Genomic DNA, 14,990 nt, shown 5'->3' with positions numbered 1-14,990 from the left:
GGAAACTTGGGGCTCCTGAGGCCGTGCAGAGAGGGGCATATTCCCAGGTTCACTCTAGGCCAGTCATCCCATTCCTGGGAATCACCCTAAGAGCAGTTCAATGAAACAAGCACCTTAAGACAAGTGTGGTCACTGGAAATATAAAAAATAAATAACAAGAGACTGGAAGACAGGGAAGCTAGTATTCAATGGAGAAAGAGTTTCAGTTTTGTAGGATGAAGGATCTTGGAGATGGGAGGTGGTGACAGCTGCACAGCTATATAAAAGTATGCCACTGAACCACACACTTGAAAATGGCAGGGTGCCTAGGCGGCTGTCAGTTGGGTGTTGGCCTTCAGCTCAGGTCATGATCCCAGGGTCCTGGGATCGAGCCCCATGTCAGGCTCCCTGCTTTAGCAGGGAGTCTGATTCTCCCTCTACCTCTGCCCCTATCCCCATTCATGTGCTCTCTCTAATAAATAAATATTTTTTAAAAATGGCTATGATGATAAATTTTATGTTATATATATTTTACCACAATAAAAAAAAAAAAAAAAAAAAAACACAGGGATACCTGGAATGGCTCAGTGAGTTAAAGTAAGCACCCAACCCTGATTTCAGCTCAGGTTGTGATCTCAGGGTTGTGAGGTCTCACTGCAGTCTGCTTGTGATTCTTGCTCTCCTTCTCCCTCTGCCCCTCCCCCTGCTTTTGCCCACTCATTCATGCTAATAAAGAAATAAATAAATCTTTTTTTTTTAATTAAAACATATTGCCCTTAACTACAGGAAGCTACTTTGTTCTCCTTTGAGATTCAAGGGAACAAGGTGAGTGAATAAATCTCATGAATGGAAAAGGTCAAAGATGTGAGGTGGAGGGAAGGGAGGAAGAAGAGGAGACAGAATGACACAGGCCCAGGGTGAGGAGGGCTGGCATGTGAGGACCTGAGCATGGCCGCTAGGCCACATAAGAGGAAGGGGGTGGGGAGCTGGAAGGGTGTGAAGGGAGCAGCTGCATGGGAAGGCAGCCTACAGTACAGGAGAGCCCCGATCAACACACAGACATCACTGCCATTAAAAGGAGAAGGCAGGAGTACCAGGGTTGGACATAAGCAGACCTGAAAATAGACGGTGGTGCCTTGGAGCACCTGCTGAGTACATCTACATGTACACCTACTCCCAACTCTGTCTACTGAGAGGTCCTGGAAGCAGTGGTATCCCAGGAGCACTGAGCACCCCAGAGCCCACATCCTGGTTTTTAACACCATTCTCCACTACATGGAACCAGGGCTCCCTGGAGAAACAGGGTTGGGGCAGGAAATATACAGGAGGAGCCATCAGCCATCTCACCATGCCAAAAGGAAGCCAAGTGCTCTGACAATGATGGAATGTGACCAAAGGACAAAGGAGGCAGCTGGGAGGAGCTCTACATGGGCAGAGTAAATCACACAACTAAAAGATTATAAACCGTGGAACAGAGGATACAGCCATGAGTCCACTCTGACACAGATTCCTTATAGTAGAAGGCTAACTAAAAATGTGCAAAAAGTGCCAGAATTAGAAACTTGTCTGGCAACCACCATAATCTTCAATCAGGTGAGAGTCCTGGGAGGACATGAGAACTAGTGGGTGAGAGGTGGAAGAGTAATGAAGTGTCCAGTCTCCAAGTGTCTCCCACAAGACACTGAGTCACAGGAAAAGAGTAACTCTGCAGGGAGAAACCTGCAGCCTCCACTGACCACAATCAAGATGGACACCATGTCGACAACGGGGCAAGAAGATAGCACAGGTCCTGTCAATGGCACAGACCCCAAGAATAACAAGCATCACCTCAGTGGAGTCCTGCCACACACAAGGGCATGACCTGGATCGTCAGAGGAAATAGCTGATATCCCCAAGCTAAGGGACACTCCACAAACTGCTGGCCTACACTCTTCAAAATGCCCACAGGCCCATGAGACACAGAGATAAATAGAGCTGTTGCTCCAGATTAGAGGATAGGAAAGAGACTGTGGAATGTAACAAAGGAGGCTGGAACTTCTTAGCTGCAAAGAATGGGGAAAGTGGTACAGTCTCAGTCATATTCTTAGACAATACATAAGGACATATTAATATGGAAGCTATATGACAAGACACACAACAGATACTATAATTATTAGATAGACACTGTCTATGTTAATTTACTGATTTTGAATTGGAAAGCTGGGTATGTAAGAGAATTTCCTGGTTTTAGGAAATACACACTGAAGTATTCTGGGACAAACCAGTATGGTGTCTGTAACTTACTCCAAAACGGCCCAAAGGAAAATTTTAGGTGTGTGTATACGTACATATGTATGGCGAGAGAGAGAAGGAGGAAGCAGATAAAGCAATGTGGTAAAATAATACCACTGGGGAATTTTACTGAAGGGTATTCCAAAGAATTCTCTGTATTACTGCCACTTTTCTTTAAATCCAAAATATATCAATTTTTATCTGATTTTTAAAAATCAGATAAAAAAAAAAGACTCCAGAAATCCCACATGAACTATACATTTCCTTCCTCAGTAGGGTGGGAAAAGCGAGTTGCAGCAGGGCCCTACCACAGCAAACTCATCTCTGTCCAGGTGCCCATCCTTGTCGATGTCACTGAGGTCCCAGACCTGCAAGGGAAAGAAAGCAAGGCTTACTGGGGAAGGAAGCATACCTGCCAGAACTCAGATTCCGAGTGCTCTGGGCATACCAGGGCTACGACAAGGCAATCAAAATACATTTAAGAACCAGTCAGTGGGTTGTCTGAAAAACCACCAGCTGAGGAAGTATTGTCAATTCCAAGATCCTTTCCATTACATTACATTCATTTTCTCTAACATACAATCATAATAATAACCGGGTCCACCTTGGTTTTTTTTACCGTCTTACAAGGAATTCTTGGACAGAAAAGATGGTTTGGTTTTGGCACAGGTGTTGCTCCAACACAAACTGCCCCCCCCCCCCCCTTTCACACTGTGCTGAGCTGAGGTCCACCAAGTCTCCTCTCCTCTCCCGCTGGTGGATGATGAGGCAGGTGCCACTGAGGATGCATGGCCCACCTCACACTTTGAAGATGAGGCTGGCAGGTAAGAGTTTCTATACTGGGCCAAAGGTCAGGTGCCAGATTTTTTTTCTAAAGCACAATCAAAGCACTAACTTCCTGACCCAAGTCAGCCCCAACTCAAACCAGCAGGCCTGTTCGACTCGGACAACACTGGGTATGGCACCAGTACCTAGAACCAAGCAGACCCCTTAGCATCCAAACATGGTGGTATTTCATGCACTGGTTACCCTCTCAGTCAATCATGAGCAACATCAGTCCAGGGACATTTCTCCCACGCAAGTCCCCCTCCCCAGCCCTGCCACCATCTTTGACTTGGGCCTCTCCAATACTCCACAAAGGCCACAGCCTCCAGTTGGCTTCTTTGCCTCCGATCCTTTCCCTAGGGTTACAATGGGGACTGTTCTAGAATGCACTCTAAGCCTGTCCCCTAGACTGGCACATGGAACCTCCTGTGGCCTATACAGGTCCTTGTACCACATTCCAGCTTCCAGGGACTCCATCCACTTCACTCTCTAGGGAGCCCAAATTGCTCGCAGTCCCTTCAAGCATATAGATGGCCTTTGGGAGGTGTTCTGCATCAGGCTGAATGCTTTATGCCTCTGGTTTCAATGCAGGAAGCAGGGGTTCGGGAAGAGTAACTTTTCCAAAGATATGGCACTTGCCTGGGGGAACTTGAACGAGAATGAGACTTCCTGACTCCATGTCTCTCCCCGCCCAGGGCCTCAGCACCACTGCCATTCGGGACCATACTGGTGTCTATGGTGGGGCTAACCTGGCACTGCATGGTGTTGAACAGCATCCCAGGCCTCCACCCACATGATGCCAACAACACCTGCCCCATGTGGGACCACCAGAACTGTTTCCAGACACGGCTCAACATCCTCCAGGGGAGGAAGTACGTGGTAAGAACCCTCCAGCCCTCCCCAGCATGCCTCTGCTCATGCCACTATGTGCCTGGCCTCCTCATCCTGTCATCGGCCACTCATCTCTTCACTCTGGAGGACACAACCCTGAAGGGCCTATTCTAGGCAGCCCTCCCTGCCTGCCCTTTATGCTTCCTCTCTGCCACTGTCCCCACTGGGCAGAATCACAATTATCAGGGAGGCAATGGGCAGTAGGGGGTCACCAGGAAACAATGAGGGCTCTGGGGACCACCTAGGTCCTATTCCCCTCTCCATGAGACCCCAGGAGGCTTATTAGCCACTTTGAAAGCCCACTTTTCCTCATCTAGAAGATGAAAGTGATACCATTCATAACAAGGCGGCTGCAAGTCCTGAAGGACTTCATTCATGCAAAGTGTTCTAATGGGATTGGCATATAGTAAGACCTCAATAAATAAATATCACAATCTTAACCATTATTTATCTCTTTGACCCCTTGGACTAATTTCTAATTTCATCCTCATCTTCCTGGTGCCCAGCACAAGGCCTGACCCAGAGCAGACTCCAAACTTCCTGAATGGCTGAATGGATGGTTAGTGCATGGATGAATGGACAGATGCATAGATGCATGGATGCACGAGTACACTGATGCACATATCACAGATAGGTGTAGAGATAAATGGGTACGTGAATATGGATGCACACATGTCTAGATGGACAGGTGCACAGGTGAATGGGTGCATGGTTATGAATGCATGTGTGCATGGATATGGATAAGTGCATGGATGGGTGCATGGATATGGATATGGATGCATGTGTACATGCCTGAATGGGTGCACATAAGGCTGGTGTGTGCAGAAAAGGAGGGAAGGAGAAAGCCCAGCAGATAAGAAGCGACTCCTATGCCACAAGACCTGGAGCCAGGGCAGGAGATCTGCAGAACACACCCTTCCTAGCCACATCTCCCTTTGTAATGAAGCTACCTTCACCTCCATCATTCTGTCTTGTTTGTAATTTGGCTCTATAGAATTATTACATCCAGTTGTCAGGTATTTAGCAAGGCCTGCCAAATGAATGCACACAATGAACAGGACTGGGTCACCGCATTTTGCTGCAATTAAAATTCACGCCTTGTAAAGACTCTTGGTCCCCATCACAGATCTCCACCTATACCATGCCACAGCCCAGAGGAAACAAAGGGAATTGAGAGATTGCCTTTCTTAGCAGCCTTCCTTCAAAACAAAGTATTAAGATGGGCTCTACTTGGGTCCTTTCAAATGGGCCAGTGTCCACAAGTCATACTCAAACAGAAACCAAGGGACAGGAATTTGCATCTTTCCCAAAGGTTGTCCCAAATGTCGTAAGCTAGACCTACAGGTGTCGCCTAAGGCAGCAGAGACTATGCTCAGTCCCCTGCTCTGGGTTTGTGCCTGCCACATCGCTGTAATCCAATCCAGACAGATGACAACACCCATCCCTTCTTGGTAAAGAGCAGGGAACTCAGTATAGACACCTTGTGGAACTGGGCTTTGTCACAGAGCAAACACACAGGGCCATGATGCAAACCTCATTGGAGGGAAGACAGTCTGGAATAGAAAGCTGTAACTAAAAAGAACTTGCATTTAATAGGAACAAAACTAAGGGCTTTCTTTTAAGAGAACGTGTAAAATTTCTTCTAAGCTTACAGCAGATTTTAAAGTACCTTTAACTTAAGTTCCCAGATAGAAAAAAAAAGGTAATTAAAAAGAGAAAAGAGGGGTGCCTAGGTAGTGCAGTCAGTTGAGCATCCAACTCTTGGTTTGGGCTTAGGTCTGACTGAGTCCTGTGTTGGGCTCCATGCTTGGCGCAGAGTCTGCTTGAGATTCTTTCTCCCTCTCCCTCATGTCCCATCTCTCTAAAATAAATAAATAAGTCTTTAAAAAAAGAAAAAAAGTTCTGGACATATACTCCCATACTTCTCCCCAGGAGCACACGGAGATGCGGAAATCCTGGGTGTGGGTTCAAATCTCATTTCTGCCTGTCTCTAGACCCCAGGCAGCGAGTTCACTTCTGAGGCTGCCTCCCCAAGTGTGTAATGGGCCCACACCAGCATCTTCCCACAGCCCAGGGAGCATCTGTGAGCCACATCCATAAAGCCCTAAGCCAACTTGACCATAGCAAGTTCTTCATGAACATCAGCTCTAACAAAGCCTCCAATGGTGCATGGCCTTGTGTAAAGCCTCATGTGTGCGTGGGAACCATGCATGGGGCAGACAGCAGTCAGCAGCAGTGTAGGATGTGAGAGAATCACTCACCCGGCCCAGGACATCAAGAGGCAGCTTTGAGTTCATGAGGACTGGCTTGACTTTGTCTCCAGAGAGCAACCCATTGATGGGTAAGAGGCTTTCAAAAATTCCATCGAATTTTGCCTTTTCTTCCACCTAGTTGGAAAAGAATAGCCTGAGTAAGTAAAAAAAAAAAAAAAAAAAAAAAAAAAAAAACTGTGGGAGAGTCCAAAATGAGCTCTGACCCGAAACTGAATGAAAACAGGCAAGGAGGGCAGCCCCAGTGGCCCAGCGGTTTAGCACCGCCCTCAGTCCAGGATGTGATCCTGGAGACCTGGGATCAAGTCCCATGTCGGGCTCCCTGCGTGGAGCCTGCTTCTCCCTCTGCCTGTGTCTCTGTCTCTCTGTCTCTCTCTGAGTCTGTTGTGAGAAAGAAAAGAAAAGAGAGAGAAGAGAAGAGAAGAGAAGAGAAGAGAAGAGAGAAAGAAAAGAAAAGAAAAGAAAAGAAAGAAAAGAAAAGAAAAGAGAAAAGAAAAGAAAGAAAAAAGAGAAGAGAAGAGAAGAGAAGAGAAGAGAAGAGAAGAGAAGAGAAGAGAAGAGAAGAGAAAACAGGCGAGGACCCACCCCTGGGCTCGCCTAAAAGCACAGGATGGTCTTATGGCAGTTCCAGAGTAAACATCTTCCCTGAAGGAAATAGCTCACTGGAACTACGAATCTGGAGACCAAGGTCAATGGAGGGACAGGACCTGGCTCTAAGCCTTACTCTCCACCATAGGGGCCGCCTGGGAGACAAAGATCACCCTACCTCCCTCCTAGGAGCTCACTAGGACAAGAAAGGTCATAGTGTGAATGGACTTTCATTCTTTAAGACAAACAACTAAATCTGGATATCAACCTACAGGACTAAAAGAGCTCAAGAACCAAATATAAAAATAAACCAAGACTTAAGCAACCAATTATCAAAATCAACTTTAAGCACAGGAAGTCCTCTTACAGTAAAAAAAATAAATAAATTATAAAAGCTCCTCGTAAACAGAGAGCCCTGGGCAGGACTAATAGCACATGGCCACACATGTCAAAGGGGCCATCAGGGAGGTGGGTCTGGGCAGAGGCCTGCAGTCTGCCCTCCTCCAGAAATGAAACCCACAGGGACTGGACCCAGGGGATAGAGAGCCCTCACCACCCACTCAGCCCATGAGCTGGAGCCCCTAAGAGCATTAAGAAACCCTCAACAAGCATACATCAACAGAACAGATAACCTAAATGTAGTGCATCCACACAATGGAATATTCTTCAGCCTCAAAAACAAAAGAGATTCTGATCCAGGCTACAACATGGAAGAATCCTGAGAAAATTATGCTGACTGAAATAAGCCAGAAAGCAAAGGACAGGTACTGTAGGATTCCACTTCTATGAGGTCCGCAGAGGAGTCACATTCTCCTCTAGGCACCAGGAGGTGGAGTAGGGAGGGGAGGAGTCAGTGTTTAATGGGGACAGAGTTTCAGTCTGCAGTAATGAGAAAGTTCTGGAGAGGAACAGTGAAGATGGCTGCACAACAGTATGAATGTACCTAACACTACTGAACTATATGCTTAAAAATGATCAAGATGGTGGGGGCACCTGGGTGGCTCAATCAGCTGAGCGTCCAAATGGGTTTTGGCTCAGATCATGATCTCAGGGTGCTAGGAGAGAGTACTGCATTGGGCTCCCTGCTCAGCATGGAGTCTGCTCAGGATTATCTTTCCCTCTCCCTGCCCCTAACCTCCCTCACACATGTATGCACCCTCTCTCTCTCTCTCAAATAAACAAACAAATCTTTAAAAAAAAAAAAAAAATGGTTAAGATGTTCATGAACTTCATGTCACCTACACTTTACCACAATTAAAAAGAAAACTAGAAAACAGAAGGGAGCACATAAGCAGACACTGCATGGGTGAGGCACTGGGAACACTAAGGCGAGCACCCTGTGTCCACCTTGAGTGTCTGGAATCATGCCCACATACTTCACTGCTTTGAGCAGCCCAGGAGCTCTCCCAACGGAAGAGAACACTTGGCACTTCAGCTCTGTCAATGTTTATCTGATCAAAACAGCTGAATCTCTCTTGAAAACAGTCTACTCCTGTAATGGCACCTTTCCCGCCCAGCCTCCCGTGCTTGCGAGGCCTCACAGCCTCCTCTGGCGCCAGCCCTTCTCATGAGGCCTCAACACAGCCCTGCAGGAAAGAGGCCAGGACAGCTCAAGGCAATTCTGGCTTCATTTTCCACAATAAAGCAGCTCCTTTTCAGAGTAGGTGCCCTGCAGACTACAAAGAAGGAACATCTTTTGGTACTGTGACTGCTGCTGGCAAAGTGCTCAGCTGCTCCCAGAGGTCACTTCCCCAATTCCTGGGTCAGAAGAGGCCTCCTTCTGCCCTATGCCTACATAAACCTCCCCTTGTCCAAACCCTTCAAAGGACAGGACAGAAAAATTGTGTAAAAACAGGACAAGTGTACTTGATGTGGGGTGGGGGTGGAGGGACATCTTTATTTTATAGCAAGGCTGTTATTAAGGTTAGTATTTAAGCCAAATAAAAGTGAGGAAATGTTATAAACCCCTTACAAGTGGGGAGTGAGGAGGTCTCAGGCTCTAGGGCACCGTCTCCATGTCCCACACACATTTCCTTTAGAGCTAATTCTGTACCTATTAGAGGTTACCACTCTTGCCTCTTTTTGCTGCTTCTAGAAAGACATGGGACATGGAGACAGTCCCCTCAGGTACTGAAAGAAGCTTTTTCAAAAAGCAATGAGAGCATCAGAAAGGAATGAATAGCAACACCCAAACTGGCTAGAAATAAGAGCGAGAGTTACAAAGACATCTTAGATGTCTTCACACTTGCAAATTCTCACAACTGCTCGTTCTATCCTGATTAACCAACCCAGGCAGCAAAAACCACATAACATGACCTACAAATGCAAAATATTAACTGTAAAATTTTAAGAATCCATTGCCTGAAACTCAGCTAATGGCCTTAGCAGGGCAACACCCAAAAATGTCACGGCCATTTCAGAAGATTTTAATCTGAAAGAGTGTCTTGGTTAAATTCTGTGGCAGACTCACTCTGAAACAGAACAATCATCCCATCCAACGTTTTGAACACCACAAATGGCTGATACAACTGCACGTAAAGGGATGCCTGAGGGGCATTGCCCGGGGGTCACTTACCCTCACAGCCCAATGGGCCTCTGCAGATGGCGGCGTGACCATCAGAGGGCTGCTGGTGTCATGCTGTAAAGGAAGAGAAATACTCTGCTGTGGATGGCACAGAATTCAACTACAGAAAATGTGTCTGTGCAAAGGACACACGTTTCAGGGTGACTCAGTTGGTTAGGTGTCTGCCTTGGGCTCAGGTCATGATCTCAGGGTCCTGGGATCAAGCCCCACATCAGGCTCCCTGCTCAGGAAGGAATCTGCTTTTCCCTCTCCTTCTGCCCCTCCCACTCCTGCTTGTGCGCTCACTCTCTCTCAAATAAAATCTTAAAAAAAAAAAAAAGGGACACACATTTCAAAGTGCTTTCAAAATGGGGAAAGATCTCAAAAAGTTAAACACAGAATCACTATATGCCCCAGCAGTTACCCACCGAGGTAGAGACCCAAGAGAACTGAAGAGACAGGTACACCAACAAATCCCGGAACACAAGTTATCACGTCCACCAACAGAGGGATGGATGGGCCATACAATGCAATCCGACTCAGCAATGAAAAGGAACCAAGCACCAACACTTGCTACAGGGCAGATGATCCCTGGAAACATTATGCTGAGTGACAGCAGCCAGATCTAGGATTCCAGAAATGCCCACAACAGGTAGATCCACAGAGAGACGAGTGGCCACCAGCGGCCAGAGGAGGGGGACCCATGAGTGACTGATTACTCAGTGGGTAAAAGGTTTCCTTTTGGGGTGATAAAAATATTCTGGAACTAGAGAAAAGTGATGGTTGTACAACACTGTCAGTGGACTAAATGTCACTAAGTTGTTCACTTTAAGATGGTGAATTTTAGGGCCCTGGGTGGCTCATGGTTGAGCATCTGTCTTTGGCTCAGGTTGTAATTCCAGGGTCCTGGGATCAAGACCCACATCAGGCTCCCCACAGGAAGCCTCCTTCTCCCTCTGCCTATGTCTCTGTCTCTGTCTCTCATGAATAAGCTTTTTTAAATCTTTAAAAAAAAATAAAATGGTGAATTTTAGGTTATATAATTCCACCTCTATTAAAGAAAGAGAGAATATAGATCATAGTAGAAGAGCATGAGCTGAAGGATTTCAATACTTACGAATTTAGGTGGCGGCATGTTCAGATTCAGATTGCTCAAGGTAACTTCGTGGCCACTCTGTGCACAGGCCACTAGTCTCAGCGCAACATAGAAACCCTGCAAATCCAAAAGAGGGAGAGGTGTGAACACCAGCTGGCTGGCGATAACGGGGGAGAGCTGTCTACAGTCATGGGCTTCAGGAAAGAGGGATTTCTCTTCACTGCAGCAAGAAAGACTGAATGTGCAAAAGTCACTTGAGGGTCAAGCTGAACAAATTTCCCCCTGGGAGCACTGTTTAAATGAATATGCCTGCCAAGTGGACTTAGTCCACCACACTCTGGACACTGTAAAATTTTAAATAAATGTATTTTTTTATACCTTTATTATTTTTTAAGTAAGCTTTATGCCCAATGTGGGGCTTGAACTCACCACCATGAGATCAAGAGTCACATGCTCTACTGACTGAGCCAGCCAGGCACCCCTCAAATAAATACATTTTAGGCAATAACAAGCTCCCAACATTTAGGAAAATGTTAGATTAGGTAAGTAACAAACTAAAGTTTAAGATTATAAATAAATGATGAGTCAAATATGTGTTGACTTTTTTAAAAATGGTTTGAAACAGATATAGTTGTTAGGGAACTGATACGCACAATTCGCTATGATCCCCCTGGCTTGCTGGAGATAGCCTCTCCCACCTGCCCTCTGTGGCCTAATGTGGACCTCATTCCCACACAGGGACAAAGGACCTGAACTAGGCCATCAGGGACCTTTGCTCCTCCTTGCCTCCTCCTAACCCAGAACTGGCCATGCCACAGTCTTAGTGAACTCAGGCAGCATCATCTAATTTTTTAAATTGATCAAATAGTCTGAGAACATGAACTGTTTTAAAGCTGTAAACACAAGTACAGTTTTAAAAACCTCCTCAAAGAGATAAACACTAAACCAGCCCTTCTCAGACCGGTGTCCAAGAATGCCCAGGTGGCATATGCAGAAAAGGGGATGTAAGAAAGTTTCTAGGAACTGCATCAGACAAAGTTAACAGGTTTCTTGCCCACAAGGACGCTCAGAATCTTTCAACATGCAGACATACAGTGCAAATCTCAAGGAAGGGAGAAATAGCTGATAGTGCTTTCCCAATGGATCAGATCATGGACAGTAGGACAACAGGAACAACATTCCCTTGGGATTTAGTTTAGGGAAAGACTGAACAGAATTAAAATACAACCACTTAAAGTCATTTGTAAACGCCATAAACTTCCATTTACAGAACATTCTCAAAATGACAAAGTCATGATGGAGAAAGAACCAGTGGGGTGCCAGGGTTAGGGTGTGACTGCCATGGGGCAACACAAGAGATTCTTCTGGGGGCCAGGCAGTTCTATATCCTTTGATGGTAATTACATGAATCTGTGCAACTGATAAAATTACACAGAACTATACACACCAAAGAACACCAAAAATTGCATGTAAAACTAATCAGCTCTGAGCAAGCCTCTAGTTTAGTACCACTCCAGGCTCTGAGCATCACACTATGGTGACGTAAGCAGCTCTCGCTGTGGGGAGCGGAGGAAGGATACACCGGAACTCTCTGAACTATTTTTGCAATTTCCATGAGTCTTATTTCAAAATAGAACATTTTGAAAACATTTTCATCACTTGTAAGCACACAAAATATTAAAAGATCTGCTAACCACAAAAGATGGCTCCCTCCAAGTGTTTTCAAAAAACCTTTATTTCAAAATGAAACCTTCCAATTTTAATGGTCTGATGGCCGCACTTATGTCTAGTAATACTTGTCCGCGGCAGTAACAAGGAAGGAAGAGCAGAGGTGACCCAGCCTGTGGGGTTCTGGCTCAAGCCTCTCCACTTGCTGTGTTTATGGTGTGTGTGTGTGTGTGTGTATATATATATATATATATATATACCTGTTTGTCCAAGAACCCTTTACCTTCTGGGTCGGCCAAATCCCATATCTGTGGAAACACAAAAGTGCTCATAAGTACAACTGCCAACCACTGCCCATTTATTCACAGAACAGGAACTGATGCCCCTGTGTCTGAGCCTTACAAGTCAGCTGGAATGGTCACTCCCAAGCTCTGGGTGAGGAGGCAAATTTGGAACAGATGAATGACCTGCCTGCTCCCCATGGGCACACAGCTAGTCAGTGGCAAAACCTAGAGAATACCCAGGTCCACTTGGCTCCAAAGCCAAAATAAACCCATAAGCTGTCAAGATCCCCAAAGCACTCAGGCCTCTTGTCTGCTGCCCAAGAAGTAAGTGGAATATCCACCAGTGACAGCCTGCCAGGCTCACAGTGACCAGCCCACTCCCCAGGAGGCACATCCCCTTGAAGAGAAGTCTGGTCTTTGCCTGCCAGGGGAGCCCTGAGGGTGGCCTCAGAAGAGAAGTCATTATCCATCTTCACGTACCTTCCCAAGGATAATGTCTGAGAGTCCAGACTTCTTTAGAAAAAGCGCAGCTTCACTCGCCCCAACTCGCCCTGTGTATGCCGGGTCTACCTAGAATAGGAGACAACTCTTGAGACAAGACCTCAGCAAACGGACAACAGATAAAGCAGTGCATAGCCCACTGGCTACTGGCTGATAACTTGGAGGATAGAAAGGGACTAAACTGGGCTTCTATTAAGGTTTGTGCCTGCCAAGATAGGTCCTCTCTAATTCAATCCAAAAAGACACCAGTGAAACTTACCTGCTTGTAATAAGATTCATATAATGGATTTCCAGTGGGAATCTGTAAACAAAACCACAGACACTGGTCAAAAAGTGGACACGGCCCACCCTAAAAAAAGGTGTCATCCCCTCAAAGTGCTGTTACCAAAATGTACAATAGTGAAAATCAAAATGTAGGTACTTTGAAGGTCCTCCCTACACAGACTGCAGCTTGTTTTTATTTATTTATTTTTAAGTTTATATTTACTGGAACACCTGGGTGGCTCAGCAGTTTAGTGTCTGCTTATGGCTCAAGGGATCCAGGATTAAGTCCCGCATCAGGCTTCCTGCAGGAAGCCGGCTTCTCCCTCTGCCTATGTCTCTCATGAATAAATAAATCTTAAAAAAAAAAAAAAAAAAAAAGATTTTATTTATTTATTCATGAGAGACAGAGAGAGAAAGGCAGAGACAAAGGAGCCCAATGCGAGACTCAATCCCAGGACCCCCAGGATCACAACCCAAGCCAAAGGCAGACACTCAACCACTGAGCCACCCAGGTCAGCTTGTTTTTAGACAAAGATCTCATACTTACTCTGTCTGGAAGAGGAAACGCTAATGCTCTTTCTCAAGTCCTAATTCCTATACAAACAACTTGGCACTCAGGGAGCAGGAGCAGCCGAGATGACTTCCAGTCACCAAATGAAGGGATTTCAATGTACCCAGGAGCTCAGAGGGAAAAGACACCCTATCCATTGAGACTGTTCTCTGGTTCCAGAATCCAAACAGGAGTTTCTGCATGTCATCACAAATCACTAGACAGGCAAGCTTCAGACTGGTTTCCCTGCCCCATATCTCATCCCCACCCATCCCGTCCTCCACCAGCCACCAAGGGATACACACTGACTGGTTCCTGTTGGGAGACAGCTGGCTAGTGACCACTCCTACTGTGGCAGGCCAGAAGTTCAAAGTCCTCAGCTCAGCACAGAAGACACTCCACATTCTAGCCATCAGATCCCCAAGATATCACAGTTTAGAAAAGGGAACCACCCACTCTAGGGTCATGTGGCTCATTGAAGCCATGTCTGGATCTGGCCTGGTTGGCGGCCAAACTCTCACACTTTGCACCTGTCCACAGCCTCTCTTCCCGACCTTAGCGAGCTGTCCCCCAAGGGAGATGTCAGCTGGGGGAGGAATTAAGTAGCCACTAAAATGTCAGCTCTAAAGGCTTACACTTTTGGATGTTTTGCCACGTGAAGGGAAAATAGCAGTACATAAGCCTGTCGACTTAGTGAGCAAAGTAAAGAATACCCAATTATGCTTAATCGTATAGAAGAACAGGCACAGAAACCACTAAAGACAAGAGAGATGGGGAAAGCGAGGACTGAATGAGAGGTGGGAATACCATGTTTGTTTTAAAAGTCTTTGAATGCTGTCCTGTGATTTTTTTGTAATGAATAAAACTGATGGAGGTGGGTTTCTTCCAGTTATAGTCACTGGATTTGAACCAGCCTAACACTTGCATACTGCTGTGGCATAAAGAGATTCACTTCAGGTTAAAAATAATGCCAAGATTACGGTCAGCTTCTCTGGGGGATGCCAACACCTGCAAGCATATAAAGAAGCGAAAGTGCAGAGAACACCACCAAGACAGAATGAAAATAGAAGAGCATGAAGACCTGAAAGAGGGAAGGGGAAAGTCAAAACAAAAAAGGGGCAAATCTTATAAAAGCAGAGAAAACTAAACACAGAGCAACATGGAAAGGAGAGGAAGGCCAGGTGACAAGAAGCGGAGAAAGAAAAGTAGACAACACCTGGGAGAAGGACCCAGAGGTAAG

At 46.0% G+C, this 14,990-nt stretch overlaps 1 protein-coding gene across 14 annotated transcripts in view; it reads right to left on the bottom strand.

Moving 5' to 3' along the window:
- The window catches only part of EPS15L1 (epidermal growth factor receptor pathway substrate 15 like 1), a 96,711-nt gene that overhangs the window by 59,015 nt on the left and 22,706 nt on the right, over positions 1 to 14,990 (bottom strand). For 12 of the 14 annotated variants that reach the window (XM_025457895.3, XM_025457900.3, XM_025457902.3 and 9 more), the window contains exons 2-8: positions 13,196 to 13,237; positions 12,916 to 13,005; positions 12,412 to 12,459; positions 10,505 to 10,600; positions 9,400 to 9,462; positions 6,228 to 6,353; positions 2,559 to 2,618 (exon numbers count right to left, since the gene is read on the bottom strand). In XM_025457895.3, the coding sequence (XP_025313680.1) occupies positions 2,559 to 2,618; positions 6,228 to 6,353; positions 9,400 to 9,462; positions 10,505 to 10,600; positions 12,412 to 12,459; positions 12,916 to 13,005; positions 13,196 to 13,237 (525 nt within the window). Of the gene's footprint in view, positions 1 to 2,558; positions 2,619 to 6,227; positions 6,354 to 6,442; positions 6,579 to 9,399; positions 9,463 to 10,504; positions 10,601 to 12,411; positions 12,460 to 12,915; positions 13,006 to 13,195; positions 13,238 to 14,990 lie in introns of those variants that run through there. The other 2 variants (XM_025457899.3, XM_035703324.2) reach the window with 2 other exon arrangements.

The sequence above is a fragment of the Canis lupus genome, chromosome 20, assembly GCF_003254725.2.
Source record: "Canis lupus dingo isolate Sandy chromosome 20, ASM325472v2, whole genome shotgun sequence".
In the NCBI taxonomy this organism is placed as follows: Eukaryota; Metazoa; Chordata; class Mammalia; order Carnivora; family Canidae; genus Canis; species Canis lupus.
The sequence above is the reverse complement of the archived record's forward strand: the minus strand, read 5'-3'. Positions and strand labels throughout refer to the sequence as shown.